The 20,748-nt window shown below is 41.8% G+C and overlaps 1 protein-coding gene and 1 non-coding gene across 2 annotated transcripts in view; one reads left to right on the top strand and one right to left on the bottom strand.

Annotated features, from left to right (window-relative positions):
* The window catches only part of clasp1a (cytoplasmic linker associated protein 1a), a 181,659-nt gene that overhangs the window by 132,356 nt on the left and 28,555 nt on the right, over positions 1–20,748 (bottom strand). The window contains exons 3-7 of the mRNA XM_055638729.1: positions 15,939–16,017; positions 14,672–14,775; positions 14,103–14,194; positions 13,921–13,996; positions 9,656–9,753 (exon numbers count right to left, since the gene is read on the bottom strand). Coding sequence (XP_055494704.1) covers positions 9,656–9,753; positions 13,921–13,996; positions 14,103–14,194; positions 14,672–14,775; positions 15,939–16,017 — 449 coding nt within the window. The remainder of the gene's footprint in view (positions 1–9,655; positions 9,754–13,920; positions 13,997–14,102; positions 14,195–14,671; positions 14,776–15,938; positions 16,018–20,748) is intronic.
* LOC129699187 (U4atac minor spliceosomal RNA) lies at positions 17,352–17,478 on the top strand. Its single transcript, XR_008723799.1, has one exon. It is a non-coding gene; the product is annotated as a U4atac minor spliceosomal RNA (small nuclear RNA).

Here is a 20,748-nt window from a genome sequence, read left to right as displayed (position 1 = left end):
TATATAAAACTCAAATCCATCCGTCCGCCTGCAGTACGGATCCCTTCCTGCCTTTTGATTCGTTGACGGCTGCTCCTTCCTATCAGCTTCCAACACACTTCGAAACAAAGTTGCAAGACAGGAACACTGAACTTTTCACTGCTGCAGCAGGCAGGGGAGGTGTAATTGAGGGAGGCAGGGGAGTGCTGGAAACTTACATTTGGCAACGGCTTCAGTTCCATTGGAGGAGACGGGTGCATGGTGGAATATTGGGTTGGGGGAATCACACCATTGGGGGAGCAGACCCAACGGGTCTGCACTTGGTCTAGTATATCTATAAAACTCTGGGGCCATCCGACCGACTGCCGACCGGCGCCCTTCCTGCCTTTCGATTCGTGCCCGATACTCGCAGATGTCCAATCGGAATGGCCGATGCTCGCAGATGTCCAATCGGAATGGATTCATTTGCATGTACGGCTGCCGGCTGCATTTCTTCCTTTGATTCATTGCCACGCCCAATCCAGACGCTCAATCTCAGAGATATTTTCCATTTCGGTAGAGATTTCGCTTTTCTTTCTAAGTATCCGCTCCTCATTTCATTTTGTCGTGTTGAAGTACACGTTTTTAATCAAATCCTTCTCCCCCACCCCCAAGTATTTCAAAAAGGAACTGGCTTCTCAATTTACATGCCAGCTTCCAACACACTTCGAAACAAAGTTGCAAGACAGTAACACTCTGAACTTTTCACTGCTGCAGCAGGCAGGGTAGGTGCCATTGGAATTTTTTTTAAATCCACTGCTGAGGGAGACAGGGGAGTGCTGGAATCTTACATTTGGGGACGACTTCAGTTCCGTTAGAGGAGATGGGTGCATGGTGGAATATTGGGTTGGGGGATCACACGATTGGGGGAGCAGACCCAACGGGTCTGCACTTGGTCTAGTTAAAAATAAAATTGAAATTGAATTTAAAAAAAGCACAAACACAGAAAGTCCACGACACAACATGTCCGGGCTCCAGACGGCGACCCCCGGTAAGGCTTCGCCAGTCCCGCGATGTTCCAGCGCTGTCCCGCCGCTGCTGGAGCTCTGGTCGATCCCGGCAGGAAAGGCCGCGCCAATCCAGGTAGGTAGGCCGCTGGGGGGGGGGCGAGGACGCGACTCGAATAATAGTCGCGTCCTCACCAGGAAGCGGCTGAAGGACGGTATCCCCCGCACTGTGCCCTCTTCCTCCACATAAAAACACCAAAAAAAAAAACTTTTACTTAACTAAATAAACAAAAAAACAAAAAGATACCGGGCTGTAGGTGGAGGCTGCTGACACCAGCGCCACCGGAAGTACAATACCCTATATTACTATATAGTATAGTAAGTCTGAATATGGCATGACTTAAAGATTCTGTAGCCTTTTACAATATAGGAAAGCTGGGTCCAAATCGAGCTCATCCAATGACAAGTTATTACTTATCTCTGGAGCGTCAGCTATTTTGTTAAATCTTGGCTTCTTTATGGCATTGAAGCACATGTTATTACTGCAGGTTTCCATCTTAATGTCTTTATTGAAAAGACAACCTGTCCTCCATATTGTGTTTCATATAATTTACAACGTAATTCAGACTTGGCACCGAGCCATTGTTTTGTTCTACTAGTCCATGCTTTTGTAGAATAACAACTCCATTTTAGATTTGACTATTAGCTATTTCAGGGGGGGAGAGAAAAAAATAGTTTAGTAGGCTGATGTGTGTGATGGACTGGGCTACATCCGCAGCTTTCCACAGTCTTGGACAGAACTGTTCCCAAAGCATTCCAAAAGGAATAAATTATATATATTTTCCCCACATACATTTCAAGAATTCCATAAAGGTGTAGTTTTGTTATCTGGACAGCTACAATGGAAGGGTCAACTGCAGAACAATCCAGAGGATCTCAGAGTTGGAGGCAATTTCTTCTCTGCTCACATGACTTTGAATCTGGTACCACCCATTGGGGAATGCTCAACACAGCATGATCTGATATGCTGCCATGCTCACTGAACCCACTTTACCATTTTGTGAAGCTGTGTATACCATTTGTGGATCTTAGTGCCAATAAATCTCTTGGCACTATTTGCACTAACCGATTCAGATTCAATTTTAATTGTCATTGTCAGTGTACAGTACAGAGACAGCGAAATGCATTTAGCATCTCCCTTGAAGAGCAACATAGCAAACGATTTGAATAAAAAAAATAATAATAATATTAGGTGTCCGGGGGGGGGTGGTGATTGGCAGTCACCGAGGTACGTTGTTTAGTAGAGTGACAGCCGCCGGAAAGAAGCTGTTCCTCGACCTGCTGGTTCGGCAACGGAGAGACCTGTAGCGCCTCCCGGATGGTAGGAGGGTAAACAGTCCATGGTTGGGGTGAGAGCAGTCCTTGGCGATGCTGAGCGCCCTCCGCAGGCAGCGCTTGCTTTGGACAGACTCAATGGAGGGGAGCGTGGAACAATAACAACAGTAACAATAGTAGTTGTCGAGGTCACACATTTTTAACCAATTTACCCAATATGTAACCGTGCAACTCATTGGACAGTATTATAATTGTAAATTTTAGGCCACCGTTTCATGACGTGTGCCCAATTAACGTAGGAAATTTTAGACAAGATTCCAGCAGAAATTTTGGTGCAAAAAAATGTTCAGCCTTTTGTTTTATTGCCAACCTGGTCATTTGGATTTTAGTGAGCTACATACATTATAGCTGGTTGTAGCTTTCAGTTGCACCTTGAACTTGAATATATACTTTCACCAATAGGTTAACAGATACAGATTTAAGCAGCTTAACACAATGAGCAGGGTACAATAACTGAACTTTGCAGGTAGACAAAATGCTGGAGTAACTCAGCGGGTAAGGCAGCATCCCTGGAGAGAAGGAATGAGCGACGTTTCGGGTCGAGACCCTTCTTCCGACTGATGTCAGGGAAAGGGGGGGGAACAAAGATAGAATGTTGGCGGAGACAGTAAGACGAGAGGGAGAACTGGGAAGGGGAAGTGGATGGAGAGAGGAAGCAAAGGCTATCGGAAGTTAGAGAAGTCAATGTTCATACCGCCGGGGTGTAAGCTACCCATGCAAAATACGAGATGCTGTTCCTCCAATTTGTGCTGAGCCTCACTGACAATGGAGGCAGCCCAGGACAGAAAGGTCAGATTGGGAATGGGAGGGTGAGTTGAAGCGCTGAGCCACCGAGAGATCATGTACGTTAAGACGGACTGACCGGAGGTGTTCAGCCTGCGCTTGGTCTCGCCGATGTATAGAAGTTGACACCTGGAACAGCGGATACAAGTGATGAGGTTGGAGAAGGTGCAAGTGAACCTCTGCTTCACCTGGAAAGACAGATTGGGTCCTTGGATGGAGTCGGGGGGTTGGGGAGGTGGTAAAGGAACAGGTGTTACATCTCCTGCAGTTGAAGGGGAAAGTACCCAGGGAGGGGGTGATTTGGGTGGGAAGGGACGATTTGACCAGGGAGTTTCGGAGGGAACGGTCTCTGCGGAAAGTAGAAAGGGGTGGAGATTTGCAGATGAGGCCAGTAGTGGGATCCCGTTGGAGGTGGCAAAAATGTTAGGTGGATTATATGCTGTATGCGACAGCTGATGGTGGAAGGCGAGGACAAGGGGGACTCTGTCCTTGTTACAAATGGGGGGAGGGGAAGTAAGAGGATAGCTTTGCAGAATGCCTGAATAACGTACTTTTTTTAGGATAGGAGTGATCATGTACGCAATTATTTTCCATGGATTGGTGAAATGCAATACCTATCTTCGGTTAGCAATCAAGTTCACATAGAAACCTCTTTTTGAATGACCACTGGAACAACTTCACCCCCTCAGCCACGTTGGCACAACGAGGTGCTCAGTGGCAGATTAGGTGTTTGGATCAGCATCTTCTTTGGCTGCAATGGAGAGTCAGGTCCTCTTCCATGCTCAGACATACTTATGCACTGCATATTGCACGACTGAACTACCGTACTGATCCTGTATGAACAAAAGGTCTTCAGATCCTTTTCTCCAGAGATGCTGTCGGACTCCAGATTTTTGTGTCTATTTTTGTTGAATCACCTGTTAATTTCCTCTGCCCAGTCTGCCAGAACAGTCTTTCCATGTTAGAGCAAGCAATTTTCTACCTCACTTAGGGTTGGAGATCCATCAGCTACCTTCATCTGACTTAGTCAGCCTGTCAAAGCTTCAGCTTGGGATGTCGCATTATCAAATTGAACACCTGCTTGGAGCCACATGTGAGCACCGATTATAAGGAAGCTACTTCGGAAGACGAAACAATGAGGCACAAAATATTGTTAACACCCTTATTTCAAACTTTGTTAGCTTAAAATTAAATTGCCATGTCCTCCTGCTCATTCTATGTCTTATTTCTTAAATCAGAATGAATTATGAAGTATACCTTGGGCAAATGAGGGTTTTTTTAATTTTCCAAATATTGTAGAACCTATCCTTTATACTGGAGTTCCACTAGTTAGTTTTAGCAGAATTATCTTCCTCTAGCAGTCAATAAATAAATATTATAGTCCTTCTTACAAATTGATGCTTCCCTCTGGACCAAATACAATAATGTATCATTGATTGACCATATCTTAATCTATGGCACAATCTGGCCTATACAAATATGCAGAGATATAGCCTTCATTGGAACGCAGTCAGAAGCAAAGACGAGAGATGTCGGCACCTACTACAAACTACTTTACTGATTCCAGGAATACAAGCACTGCCGCAGTTACACATCAACTTTTCCCATCGACTCAATTACGTCTACCTAGAAAACCACCAGCAAAGCTTCACATATCAATAAATCCAGCTGAGGAACACAAGCATCGGTAGTACAGTCACTGCACTCATAACCCTGCATTGCATTAGTAACATACAAAGTGACACTCATTGAGCAAGTACAACTAAATTAATAATTCATCAAATTTGGGATATTACTGCAGTCAACAAGACAGAAGGAAAAGGGCTTCAAAGTATTTGGTAGGATCAATATGCCAATCAGAATCTCATGGGTTCCAGTCTGACTCCAGGGACCTTAGCACAAAAGCCTGGCTCGATATATCAATCCAGTTGAAGGACCTCTCTGTGTGACACATCTGCTTCATCTATCAGAAGAATTTCAAAGGAATGATTGCTTGTATGGCAAAGACCAGGAACTTGCTGAGGTGAATAATCAAACAGCTGGCGCCAAGGTGGGGCTATGTTTCGGCTGTAATTGCAGGAATGCCATTAACAGTGTGCAACCGGTCAGGGACCTGGAACATAGCCAGGTTACACCTTGAACAAGAGACTAACAACATAGCTAAGTGCTCACCAGAGCCAAGAGTCAGAAGCGTTGTTAGTTTTGCAACCAGAGCAACAGACTGCAACGGTTGGCTGTGATGACCAGCATGTCCAGGAATGCAGTTAGATTGTGAAAACTTTAATGTCAGAGGAAATATTCAGCATCTGCTAGTGCTGAATCCCCAATGTTGTGGCCAGGAATTCAGCCCTCCTCTCCAGGCTAAGCTGGTTCTACCAGAGAAAATGAGCCGAATTGGCAAAAACATCAATTATTTATGACTTTGCCAGATGTTAATTATTTCATTTTCATAAAATTTTGAATCTTCCACTGCACATTGTTTACAAATAATCTAAAAGCTTGATAGTTTTGGCAGATAGCAAAGATGGGGTGTTGTTTTGCCAGCTGCTATACGCTTACTCAGCAGATTTGCAAGTAGGGCTTGTTCCAACTTGCCCATCAGATTCAATTATCGTGCATGACAATATCAATCAAGGATAAGATGCCTCCATCCATCTCGTTCTAGCTTCCAGATCGAATGAATGTTAAGTGGATACAAAGGGTGCGAGGCTCACTAAGCAAAACAAGGCTGATTAGAGGTGTGCAGTAACTAATCCATATTTTGTCTCGAAATTTTGCATTAATAATAAAACATTTTATTTGCCTTCATTGCTGCACCCAAACATCATTTCCTACCCTTTAACCTCTATCAGGAATGAACAAAGTAGTGATAACTGTTACCTTTATAAGAACCCTAATATTCTCCAGCTTAAGATAACACAATAGGATTTATGAAATAACACCACAAAATGTTAGTACAATTACATAGCTTGCAGTAATACGGGGCCATCAGAGTAAGATTGGACATCACAGAAAAGACCCCCTTGGCCAAGCTTGTCCATGCCAACCATGATGCCTATCTACACTAATCCCATGTTCCAGCACTAGGCCTATATCCCTCTAGGGATTTATTTTCCAATCACCCATCCAAATGGCTTTTCGATGTCATAATTTTATCTCGCTCTACCACTTACTTTGACTGCTCATTTTACATAGCTATCATCCTTGAAGTGACACATTTGCCCTACAAATCTCCTTTAAAATATCTCCCCTCTCACATTAAACCTACATTTTCTCATTCTAGACTCCTCCACCTGAGGAAAAAGATACTGACTTTCCAGGACACTACCTATGCCCCTCATCATTTTGTAAATGTCTATATAGTTTCCTCAGCCTCCTGCATTCCAAGGAGAATAAACTCAAGAATATCCAAGGTGTCCTTTATACCTAAAACCCCAAATTCCAGGCAACATGCTAGTAAAGATCGACACAAAAAGCTGGAGTAACTCAGCGGGACAGGCAGAATCTCTGGAGAAAAGGAATGGTGACATTTCAGGGCGAGATCCTTTCCTACATTAAATCTATTCTACACAAGCTTCATGCAATGTGGCGACCACAACAATAGACAATACTCCGAGTGCAGTCTGACCAATGCTTTGTACAGATACAACATAAAAAACAGCAATTAACATTTTCTAAAATAGTGATATAATTGTAAAAACTTTTAAGACTTTGATGCCTTCAGACATAGAAATGCAAAACAGAAAAAAATACTTTTTCAGTGCAATACAACGTGGGAACCCTTAAATCAGGGGTCGACAACCTACGGCCCCCGGGTCGAATGCGGCCCGTAACTAGAAATCATCTGGCCCGCAGGCGTATTTTTCCCCCGTATTTATCCGGCCCGCCGACTTCCTTGATCTCCGGTACCTCCCAGGTCTGAGGCCGTGGTGCCCACGCGTGGTGACACAAGGAATAGGTAACATTTCGGGTCAAGACCCTTCTTCAGAAGCGTCTGACTTTGCTCCGAGACCAGTTTCAAGAAGGGTCTCGACCCGAAACGTCGCCTATAGAAACGTCGCTCCATAGATGCTGTCTCACCCGCTGAGTTTCTCCAGCTTTTTTGTCTACTGTTGATTTTCCAGCATCTGCAGTTCTTTCTTAAACACACTGTCGGGATCTGGGTTGTCAATGGGCCGGGGACAAATAAGTATGATTATTTGAGCCACTGCCTTCAGGACATAGCCAATGTAATGGGTCCACAAGTACGCCATGTTCAGGAGCGCCCTTAACTATCCTTGCCCATAACTAGGGGCCAGTGCTCCGGGTGGCGTCCTAAGGGGCAGGATCTATCTGAACATGCGATTTTCCATCCGGGGTGGGATCCATGTATACACGCGATAGATGTGACCCGCCATCCGCTCACAGACATGCGTCCCGGTCCCTATGCAGAACAAGGTTGCAGCATTTAGAAGAGTACTGCTCAAATTCACACAGTTGATGGTAAAAAGAAAACAGCTGCCATCATTGTTTAATATTAAGATGCCAATTTGTGCAAGTAGCTCATCAGACTTTGATGTTTAAGCAAATATGCATTATTTGACTTTGGTTGGACCAGCTAACTTCATATAATGAATGGTAACCCTTCTTTCTGGAACAAATCTGAAAGGTGAAATTCATTACGTGCTTGATTCAAACACACTTCTCACTATTAATGGAAGATGCGACTCGTTTTTCTGGTAAGGACAGAGCTTCTCTGCGCAAGACACATAAGTTTATAACATTATGTTTAAACATATAACAAATATGTTTCTATGGTTCTGTCCCTCATGATAGAAATAACTACTTCAAAAGATTGTAATTAATATTAGTCAAATAAAAATTAAATGTTTTCTTGTACAATCCAGCAAGTTCTTACTTCACAAAACAAATATTCAGAACTTATAGCCGAGCAAAAAAGTAAATAAGCACCAATAATAGTTGGAAATTTAAAAAAAGTTCTGATAATGTATCACAATGATAGATTTATAAAATTACAATATCATAAAGCATATGAAAGCAGTGAATGAAGTGATACAAGAACCTCTGCTTAAATTGCGATGTCCAAACCAATAAAGACATTTTTAAGCAAAGATGCAATTCTATGAGACTCGAATACAACAATCAAACTGCAGCCAATGCAATCAATGTTCAGTATGCTGCCACACTGCCTCCAATGCAATCACATCTGCCAAACTGTTTACTTTACAAGAATCCAAAATAGTAACTGCTTAGTAGCAATACTATTAATAGTAGCCAAAACTGAGCAGATTTTCTAATCACATCCCTGCATTATTGTAGAGATTTAGCCAGGTAGCCCCATAAATGTCCTGTTTCCATGCTAACACTGTGCGTAGGAAGGAACTGCAGATGCTGGTTTACGCTGCAGATAGTCACAAAATGCTGGAGTAACTCAGCCGGGACAGGCAGCATCTCTGGATAGAAGGAATCGGTCTGAAGAAGGGTCTCGACCCAAAATGTCAGCCATTCCTTCTATTCAGAGATGCTGCATGTTCCGTCCGCTGAGTTAATCCAGCTCGGTTGAGCCGCGGGACTGACTCCCATCGCCCGGTGGGGTAACAACATATCGCATCAGCGCAGAGGGAGAATGAGGAGGGAAGAGACAGTAACTTTAAGACTTTTGCCTCCATCACAGTGAGGAGGTGCCTGGTGAACTCACTGTGGTGGACGTTAATTTGTGTTTATTGTGTGTTTTGTAATTTATTATTATATGTATGACTGCAGGCAACGAAATTTTGTTCGGACCAAAAGGTCTGAATGACAAATAAAGGAATCTAATCTAATCTAATCCATTTGTGTGTCCATGCTATCACTGGTCTGAGGTGGCTGCGGCATCTTCACATGTTATCCCTGCTTGCCCTGTACTGTTCGAGTGCATTTCAAGGGACATTAAGGTAAACTACAACGTTCTGCATGTTTTCTAGCTCTCAGGCTGGGAAGCCTGCTCACTGAGCTTGCATCAGCTTTGGGCAAGCAGTCCCCATTCAAATGAAAGGGGGAAAACAGCTGCCAGGAGACAGGCAAGTGAGATAGTTCTTTTTTTTTAATTTAAGCTTGTTTAATGCTTTAAAGTGATTCGATATGTATATGTTATTTTTATTTTCTTTGCAAACCTCACACAAATATAACTGTCCTGATCACAATGACAGCTTTGACAGGGGCAAACACTCACTGGCTAACAAGGTGGTTCTATGAACAGACAAAAGGTACATCCTCTACGATACATGGTCATACCAAGGTGCCGGAAGCTCAGTTCTCAAAGAAAGATCACAACACACTCAGAAAACAGCATTACGCAGGCAGCTAACAACTTCAGGCCTAATGGAAAAATAGTCCAATTATTTTCTAACTTTGGAAATTATTACATATCAAAAGAACAATATCAGAATAACAGGACTGCAATGCAATTAGCAATGAGGAGAGAAAAATAAGCAAAAAGGCCTTGGGCCCAAAAGCTGCCATCATTTCCTTACCTTGACTGTGGTAGCCCCTTTTTATGAAGATCTGCTCGGACCCGTTCTCCTACATGTTTGTAAATTTCTACTAAACTATTTATTGCTGCATCACGGACCTGCCATAAAGGAAAATTCAATTAATAGCAAAGAAGCCAATTATTATAACCACTTGAAATTATTATTCCCACTTAATTAAAAACTGTTCCGCAGTCATATCGTTTTTCATTTATTGCAATCGAAGTCAGATTTCTACAACCATACAGTGCAGAAATAGACCATTCAAGCCATCAGATCAATGCAAACCATCAATTCAGCAACACAAACTTATCTCTTGGATTTAAATAGAAAAGGAAAAAAAACTGGAAATACTCAGCAGGTCAAGCAGCATCTGTGGAGAAAGTAGAGCCAATATTTCAGAATTCATGTTTCCCCTACACACAGATGTTGCCTATCTTGCTGAACTTTACAGCATTTTTTTTTAAATATAAAAACAAATGTTTCCAGCAACTCCAGATATTTTGCCAGAACATGTGTAAAGTTTTCATATAAAGATCTAATCACACCTCCCTCCATTATAAACTGAAATAGTTTCCCAAAAAATCATAAAAATGTAAGATACACGCAAAATACTGGAGTAACCCAAAGGGTCAGGCAGCATCTCTGGAGAAAAGGGAATAGGTTTTAGGTCAAAGTAATGTCTGAAAGAGTCTGAAGAAGGGATTTGACCTGAAACATCACCTATTTCTTTTCTCCAGAGATACTACCTCACTCACCGAGTCATTCAAGCAGCTTGTGTCTATCTTCGGAGTAACCTAGCATCTACAGTTCCTCTCTACAAACTAAAAATCTAACTTGTTTTGATTTAATTTTTTTTAATAGTTAATATATTTATCCAAATGTAGGCACTAATTAGGTACAACAAAAGTATATATTTAGAGCAAAAGGAGACAGTGCTAGAGTAACTCAGCGGGTCACATAGCATCTCTGTCAAACATGAATGGGTGACATTAAGTCAGGACTCGTCAGGCTGATGGTCTGCCTATACAATTAAGATCACTGTAAATGTGCAATTATTTCAGCATCCTACAGATGGCACTGTGCTGCACCTACAGTATCTCCATTAGCCAACAGATGGCTCTGGTAAATGAGCAGTTCCAAAGTCACGGGGAAAAACAGTCTGGTTAATAACAAGACAGAAGTTACTATGAAGAATTTCAATATAACATTCTACACTGATCAGCAAACACGTCAATTTAGAATTGCATAATTTCCCCAAAAGTGGCATCAAAAGGTAGACTCCATCTTCCATCCAAAAGGTGTTGAAGGTGTTTGCTGCCTGACCCACTGAGTTACTCCAGTACTTTGTGTTTGGCACACTGGCCTTCATCAGCCAGGGCATTGAATACAGATAGTTCTGCTATAATTGCTTTTCTAAGAAGCCTGTTATAAACTTTGTCATTGGGGGTAAAGGGGGTTAGGAACTAGAGTTTAAAAATAAAGGTATTTTTAATGGATACAAGTTATTGATTAGCAAGGATGTCAAAGGTTATGAGAAAGCAGGAGATGGGGTTGAGAGAGGAAAATAATCAGCCATGATTAGACAGAATAGCCTAATTCGACTCCCATGTCTTTTGATTTGTATTTTTGTAACAATACTGGAGACTGCATGCTACATTGTTTAATAGAGTATCCTTGCACAAGTGTCGATGGAAATTATTCTTGTCCATTTCAATAGTCACCTATGGCGAAACTTCCAAGATTCAAGAGAGTTTATTGTCATGTGTCCCAGATAGGACAATGAAATTCTTGCTTTGCTTCAGCACAACAGAATATAGTAGGCATGAATACAGAACAGATCAGTGTGTCCGTATACCATTATATAAATACATACATACATGAATAAACAAACAGATAATGGCCTATTAATGTTCAGATTTTTGTTTGAGTTGAGTTTAATAGCCTGATGGCTGTGGGAAAGCAGCTATTCCTAAACTTGGACGTTGCAGACTTCAAGCTCCTGTACCTTCTATTTGAAGGTAGCGGGGAGATGAGTGTGTGGCCAGGATGGTGTGGGTCCTTGATGATGCTGCCAGACTTTTTGAGACAGCGACTGCGATAGATCCCCTCGATGGTAGGGAGGTCAGAGCAGATGGACTTGGGCAGTGTTTACTACTTTTTGTAATCTTTTCTGCCTCTGGGCGCTCAAGTTGCCAAACAAAGCCACGATGCAATCGGTCAGCATGCTCTCTACTGTGCACCTGTAGAAGTTAGAGAGTCGTCCATGACGAACCGACTCTCCGTAATCTTCTCAGGAAGTAGAGGCGCTGATGTGCTTTCTTTATAATTGCATCAGTGTTCTCGGACCAGGAGAGATCTTCAGAGATATGCACTCCCAGGAATTTGAAGCTCTTGACCCTTTCCACCATCGACCCGTTGATATAAACGGGACTGTGGGTCCGCATCCTACCCCTTCCAAAGTCCACAATCAGTTCCTTGGTTTTGCTGGTGTTGAGGGCCAGGTTATTGTGCTGGCATCATTTGGTAAGTCAGTCAATCTCTCTTCAATACTCTGACTAATCCCCATCAGTTATACGTCCCACATCAGTGGTGTCGTCAGCGAACTTGATGATGGAGTTCGCACTATGACCGACTACGCAGTCATGAGTATAGAGTGAGTACAGCAGGAGGCTGAGCACGCAGCCTTGAGGAGCTCCCGCGCTGATTGTTATCGAGGTTGACACATTTCCACCAATACGAACAGTCTGTGGTCTGTGAATGAGGAAGTCGAGGATCCAATTGCAGAGGTATGCGCAGAGACCCAGTTCTGCAAGTTTGGTAACCAGCTTGGAAGGGATGATTGTATTAAATGCCGAGCTGTAATCAGTGAATAACAGCCTGACATAAGAGTTTTTGTTGTCCAAGTGGTCCAGAGCAGAGTGGAGAGCCAGCGAGATCGCATCCACTGTTGATCAGTACAGTAGAGAGCATGCTGACCGGTTGCATCGTGGCGGAAGGCGAACTGCAGTGGGTCCAGGTTTTTATCGAGGTAGGAGTTGATTTGCGCCATGATCAACCTCTCAAAGCAATTCATCACCACTGACGTTAGTGCCACTGGTCGATAGTCATTGAGGCATGTCACCTAGTTCTTCTTGGGCACCGGTATAATTGATGCCCTTTTAAAGCAGGTGGGAACCCCAGACCTCAGAAATGAGAGGTTGAAAATGTCCGTAAAAACTCCAGTCAGTTGGTCCGCACAGGTTTTTAGAACACGACCGGGTATACTATCAGGTCCAGGCGCTTTTCGAGGGTTCACCCCTCTGAAGGATTTTCTGACGTCAGCCTCCGTGACTGACTGAAATACCATCACAGCGAATGGGGGCTCAAGAAGGCACATCAGTGTTATCCCTATCAAAGCATGCGTAAAACACATTGAGCTCATCAGGGAGTGATGTTTCGCTGACATTCGAGCTACCTCCTGATTTCGCCTTGTAGGAGGTGATTGCATTCAAGCCCCGCCACAGCCGCCGATCATTTGTCTCATCCTCCAGCTTGGAGCAGAAGTCCCTTTTGGCCTTTTTGATGGCCTTACCAAGGTCGTATCTGGACTTCTTGTAGACCACTGTATCATCAGACATAGATGGTCTCCAGAGTTATTAAGAGACAATGGTGTCTGATGGAAATAGTTTATTGTCCCTGACTAGTTTCTTTGCTGCTTGACAATTTCCAAAGCAACTATTGGAATGTTATTTTATAGTTTAATAATATGGTTGGCGAGGCCAAAACCTGGAGAATTGTGGAAAATTTTAGTCACCCTGCTATAAGAAAGACGTCATTAAACTGGAAAGAATGCAAAGAAGATGAATTAGAATGTTGCCAGAACTCTAAGTTATGTAAGATCAGGCAGGCTGGTACTTTATTCCTTGGAGAATAGGGGACCGAGGTGTGATCTTATAGAGGTGTATAAAAATAGCTGTACATAAGTAGATTATAATCATAAGTGTATAACGATAGAAGATCAAAAAATGAAAAGAAAAAACAAAATTCACAGAACAGGAGAAAGAGCAATAAAAATTAAATCTAAAAAAAAACTCAATATTGATTGAAATGCAATTACTACAAATCCTCATGCAGTTTATTTTTCTCGATCCAAAACCAAATATTTATTACCTATATTTGTTTACTTTTGATAACCGTTGCAAATTGGGGAATAGAAAATCAGAAATAAAAGTCAAGAAAAACATGAGGTGAATCATTTCCATATAAAAAGCATTTCCATCTCTTACCTGACTGTTGGGATCTCCTAATAAATTACAAATATGGGGTACGATTTTGCTCAGAGTTAAACTATGAGCTCCATAGCTGGAGAAAGAAAACAGAAAAAAATTGTTTAAACACACATAAATGCACTGAAATGAAAATGATGCGAATATTATATATATTCTTTGACAGTTTTATTTATACTTACGCGTTTAACGTACTAATAAGGCAAAGGCAAATTCCTTCTCTGGTTCGGAAATTTTTGTGTTTAAATCCTCCCAACATTCGTTCCCAAACAAACTGCAGGAAGTGGATAACAATTTTTCATCAGTAGAACAAAGCACAAGTATTAACATGAACATATACACATTCAACATTTAAATTTGCCAGCTGGAGATGTTCCAAAATTTGCTGGTTTTATTTAAAGATGAAAACTTACTAAAAAATTGAACTTTTGTTTTAAAACAGAAGCACTCATCTGAAAGCAAGTTAACACTTTAAAAGAGAGATAGACAGGCATACTTTAAGGCTTATAATATCTTCAGTCATCAAAAACAAAAGTGCTTGCATCCACTTGGTCTACTTGCAGCAACCACTGAACCTATAATGGAATTAAATGACTTGCTATTTTTTGGAAAAAAATAAATAGAAAGCATACACAATATTGGTTCATCCCATTAGCATTGGCTGCAACTAACCTCACAAATAAACCTTCACAACTATCAGAGAGCCAATGTAATACAACAGCAAGAAAATGTTTTTTTTTTAATTATGTACCTGTGGGGTAGCAGACAGCTCCATGATCTTCAATAAAAGGCTCTGATCTTGTTCTCGCACTTGATCCTTAGCATCTCCTAATCGGTCCATTAAACTGGGTAACACTGCAGAAACAATCATTTTTTTGGTAAAAGGCGGAATAATTAGCAGACAATGTAGATGCCTTCTTTTACCTTAAAGTTATAGAACAGTATCCACATTATATTAAGTATTTTGGTTTGCCCAAGTCATCAAAATAGTAAATTGAGAAAATGCTGGATATAACTGGTTGTATAAGCAATATTTTATCAAACCAGCTATGAAACTGTGACTCTTTCCCTTTGTTGCTTGACCTGCAGAATGCTGTCAGTATTGCGTTTTGATTTAACAAAATCAACAATACATCCACTGTTGGCTGAAGCACATACAAATTTACTATACACTGTAAAGAAAACATTGTGGTAAATCGCTATTTCGATGAAAGACAGCTGTAGGATGTTTCAACTCGTCTTACTGTATTATGAGCAAAAGTGGGCAGCCAATTTGCACATAGAACAGGGTGACACGTTGACGCAGCGTTAAAGTTGCTGACTTAGAGCCAGAGACCAGGGTTCGATCCTGACAATGGCTGCTGTCTGTACGCAATTTGTATGTTCTCTCTGTCACCTGCATGGATTTTTTCCGAGATCTCCAGTTTCCTCCCACACACAAAAACGTACATGTTTGTAGACGAATTGACTTGGTAAAATTGTTCCTACTGTGTGTAAGATAGTGTTAGTGTGCGGGGATCACTGGTCGGCGCAGAATCGGTAGGCCGAAGGGCCTGTTTCTGCGCTGTTTCTCCAAACTGAACTAAAAAAAAGTCCCAAATGTATTGAGAATGATGCAGGCAGTTCCCAGGAACAATAAATACTTGCTTCCACTCTAGTTCTTCTCTCCTTCCACCACTTCTGTGTGGCATCAGTGTCCCTGATGTATGGCCTTGTTCTCAAAACCATCCAGAATTTTGTATCGTTCCTGTGAACAATTCTAAGCTAAAGATTCCAAAGAATCAGTGAAGAGACACATGACAATAAAACAGTCCTATCTTGATTTTGGAAGATTTTGCAGAAACAGGGTAGGCAGTATTTGACCAAGGAAGGATAATGCCACAGATCTTTTAAGTTCATCTCAAAGGAAAGGATCATTGCGAAGTTGTTACAAAATTAAACAAACACAGAAATTATAGACCATGCTCGACTGCTTCTTTTTCTAGGTCAAAACTGATCAGCAAGAAAAAGTGACATACCTGTTCCAATATGGGTTTTAAAATGATCCTGAAGGCGTGAAATGAGGGTTGATAAAATTTCGATACCAAATAAAGCAACCTGTTTAAAAGAAAATAAATTTTCCGTTAATGTTTCATCAAAGCATCTAAATAAGGAACTGTAAGCAGTTGAAATTAAGCAGCTGAAATATTTTGTGACTATAGTAAGGAATGGTGCTTAAAAATAGGATAACCCCAAACAGGCTCAGAACCAGGAAGGAAACTGCAGGGTTGGGAAAACCGGAGCGTAGTAGAAGTGACCCAAAGCTGCAACATTCGTTAAAATGTCCAATTTGAATCCACAGACATTATTGATACATAGGGCAAAGAAACAGGGATGTTGGCACACCAACGGGAGGTTACCTGGCTAAAATAAATTACCCCATCACGGCACATGAATCGGTGAAGTTGGATGAGTAAGTGACAGAATAAGTTGAAGGGCTGCAGGGAAAATAGGTGGTATTGAACTTATCCTATTGTTCAGATAACTTAAAACTACTAAACTAAATATACTAACCCGTCAGGGTTCAAAATCAGCATAGTTTTCTCTCAGTTTACTATCCTTCTGCTAAAATGTCTTCATACCCAACTTTCACCTTTGTGAACAATATAGTGATTACATCTCAAAAAGTACTGGAGTAACTCAGAGGACCAGGCCGCATCTCTGGAGAACATAAATATGGTGCTTGACCCGCAGAGTTAAATCAAGCACTTTGTGTTTTTTGATCGAGATTCCCAACATCCGCAGTTCCTCGTGTCTTGTAATTACAATATCTTCATAAAACCCTTTTTGCCATCGAATTGAGGGGAACCAAGATGAGAAAGGTGATAGAGGCAGAGAGCAGATGGAGCATATTTAAATCAGAGGGCAAGGTGCCACAGCAAGTGACGGTAGTTTGAAGAAGGGACCCAACCCGAAACATCATATATCCTTGTTCTCCAAAGATGCCGCCTGACCCACCGAGTTATTCCTGACTCCTTTTGAACTTTCAAAACATTCCTCATGGTTTGACAGAACATTGGGATTAAAAAATGATTATCTCATTACCAAGGAAATCAGTAATACAATAGTCATTACAACTGAGCACAGAGACATGCATACATAGATTTTAAGATGCAAGTTTATTGAAATACAAAAGGTCGCACAAATATATTGCAATTCTTTTCCTTCAACAGCTGATGGCACTGCAGTGCATTATGGGTAATTACAAATGACTAGTTTATCATTAAGAAAGCACCTTTGTTGCGAAGAAATCGACATTAAACTGATCCTATTGTAATTAAAAAATATTGTATCAGATATAAAAATAGCACTTGGAAAGATGATAAAAATTCACTGTTAGTTAAAAGTGTGATTGTTTAGCCTATCCTTCCTATAAAGTCAACATTTTGGCAACTGTCCTTATCTTGGGGTTGTGGGGCTGTTCAATGAACGAATGGTGAGAACAGCACTGCTAACACCATTACAACACTTTCGCATCACCTGGGCGTAGGTCCAGTTTCTGGTGCAATTTTTGGAACCTTTCATTTATTAAGTGACAATTAGAATTAAATATAGAAAATAGGTGCAGGAGTAGGCGATTTGGGCCTTCATGCATGCATGCATCGCCATTCAATATTATTGAATCCTGATCCACAAGGACCACATCTAACTACCTCTTAAATATAGGCAAAGAACTGGCCTCAACTACCTTCTGTGGCAAAGAATTCAAGAGATTCACCACTCTCTGTGTGAAAAATGTTTTTCTCATCTGGTCCTAAAAGATTTCCCCCTTATCCTTAAACTGTGACCCCTTGTTCTGGACTTCCCCAACATCGGGAACAATCTTCCTGCATCTAGGCTGTCCAGTACATAGCTGTAAATTGTGTATGGACCATTTCAAACGGGTGGAAACTGAAATTAAATTTGGAAGGCAGTCAAGGGAAATAAATGGGATTAAGGACTTTATCATAAAGTTGGGATTAAGGACTTTATCATAAAGTTTACATATGTGTCTTTTTAAAACACTGCACACAATAATTTGACAAAGATGGTCAAATTTCAAATTCCTTCAAAAAGTTGACAAACACATTATTGGGTTCATGACTGACATTATTGGGTTCATGACATGATCAACAAAAAATAGCATATTGATGGCAAGTTTCCGAAAATGGCATCAGAATACATAAATACACTTGTGTAACGGTTGTCATGTGGTGTTCACCAGTGACCAGGTAGGCACAGTAACTGCACATATTTCTTATTCCTTTCTATGTTTATGAACACATTGAACTATAAAATTGCAAACACTGTTTCCACTTCATTCACCTGATCATGTAGAATACTGCATCCATTCGCTCCATAGATGCTGCTGCACCCTCCAGCATTTTTGTGTACCTTGGACCTGATGGTATACCCGGTCGTGTTCTAAAAACCTGTGCGGACCAACTGGCTGGAGTTTTTACGGACATTTTCAACCTCTCACTTCTGAGATCTGTGGTCCCCACCTGCTTTAAGAGGGCATCAATTATACCAGTGCCCAAGAAGAGTAAGGTGACGTGCCTCAATGACTATCGACCAGTGGCACTAACGCCGGTGGTGATGAAGTGCTTTGAGAGGTTGATCATGGAGCAAATCAACTCCTACCTCGACAAAAACCTGGACCCACTGCAGTCGCTTACCGCTACAACAGATCAACGGTGGATGCAATCTCGATGGCCCTCCACTCCACTCTGGACCACTTGGACAACAAAAACTCATATGTCAGGCTGTTATTCATTGATTACAGCTCGGCATTTAACACAATCATCCCCTACAAGCTGGTTACCAAACTCACAGAACAGGGTCTCTGCGCATCCCTCTGCAATTGGATCCTCGACTTCCTCATTCACAGACCACAGTCTGTTCGTATTGGTGGAAATGTGTCAGCCTCGATAACAATCAGCACGGGAGCACCTCAAGACTGCGTGCTCAGCCCCCTGCTGTACTTACTCTATACTCATGACTGCGTAGCCAGTCACAGTGCGAACTCCATCATCAAGTTCGCTGACGACACCACTGTTGTGGGACGTATCACTGATGGGGATGAGTCAGAGTGCAGAAGAGAGATCGAGCAACTGTCCATATGGTGCCAGCACAATAACCTGGCCCTCAACACCAGCAAAACCAGCAAAACCAAGGAACCGATTGTGGACTTTGGAAGGAGTAGGAGGGGGACCCACAGCCCCATCTATATCAACGGGTCGATGGTTGAAAGGGTCAAGAGCTTCAAATTCTTGGGCATGCACATCTCTGAAGATCTCTCCTGGTCCGAGAACACTAATGCAATTATCAAGAAAGCTCATCAGCGCCTCTACTTCCTGAGAAGATTACGGTGAGTCGGTTTGTCAAGGAAGGCTCTCTCTAACTTCCACAGGTGCACAGTAGAGAGCATGCTGACCAGTTGCATCATGGCTTGGTTCGGCAATTTGAGCGCCCTGGAGAGGAAAAGACTACAAAAAGTAGTAAACACTGCCCAGTCCATCATCGGCTCTGACCTTCCTTCCATCGAGGGGATTTATCGCAGTTGCTGCCTCAAAAAGGCTGACAGCATCATCAAAGACCCACACCACCCTGGCCACACACTCATATCCCTGCTACCTTCAGGTAGAAGGTACAGGAGCCTGAAGACTGTGACAACCAGGTTCAGGAATAGCTGCTTCCCCATAGCCATCAGGCTATCAAACCTGGCTCGGACAAAACTCTGATTATTAATAACCCATTTTCTGTTATTTGCACTTTATCAGTTTATTTATTCATGTGTGTATATATTTATATTATGGTATATGGACACACTGATCCGTTTTGTAGTAAATGCCTACTACGTTCTGTGTGCTGAAGCAAAGCAAGAATTTCATTGTCCTATACAGGGACACATGACAATAAACTCACTTGAACTTGAAAGTGGGTTTCTTCCAAGTGTCTTAGTTCTCCCCCCCTCCCTACCGAAACTCGCATCGATTTCTCCTCTTTCCCTACATTCCTTCCTTCGGCTAAATAATCGCAACTTTTCAATCCTTTTCTCATACTGTTTTTTCCATCTCTGGTCTTTGTCCAACAATTCGCCTATCAAAGAAACTCTACCTATTACTTGCCACGCGTTATCCTGCCATCCTCTCTTCTAGCTCTCTCTTCCCTTCCCCCAGCCCCCCAACAACCATTCTGAAGAGGTCCTGACCCAAAACGTCACCTATCCACGTTCTCCAAGAATGCTGTGACCCGCTGAGTTACAACAGCACCGTGTCCCCCTCCGCCCCCCACCAAAGTACATCAAGTTTTAAAAAAGGGAAAAGCTGTTTATCTTGCACTCTTCCACTTCAATCAGAGATAATGATATAATGAAAAAGATTAACATTTACAAAACTGGGAATGGAGGTTTTGAAGATGTGGCATACATTTGGAAAAATCTCCCTCCAGAGAAATTAAAGGATAGTAGACCAATGGCAGACCCGTTGGGTCTGCTCCCCCAACTCCCTCCAGAGAAATTAAAGGATATATTCAAGATCAACCAGAGCATGTTGGTACAAAACTAGAATATTACAATTGCAGGTAATTAAAAATAGATCAGAATGAAGCGATTTATTGAACTTTTTCACCAACAGCATTACATGAGAAATAGGAATAATAAAAATTAGCTCTCTGCACATTTACCAGATACAGCTTTGGAAAGACAGCTAAATAAAACATTAGAGATAAACAGATGCTTCCCTGGACCTCCCCACCAACCTCCCATTGACTTAATATAGTAAGTGAGGGAATTTGTTTTAGAAAGAT

This window comes from Leucoraja erinacea, chromosome 7, assembly GCF_028641065.1.
Source record: "Leucoraja erinacea ecotype New England chromosome 7, Leri_hhj_1, whole genome shotgun sequence".
In the NCBI taxonomy this organism is placed as follows: Eukaryota; Metazoa; Chordata; class Chondrichthyes; order Rajiformes; family Rajidae; genus Leucoraja; species Leucoraja erinaceus.
The sequence above is the reverse complement of the archived record's forward strand: the minus strand, read 5'-3'. Positions and strand labels throughout refer to the sequence as shown.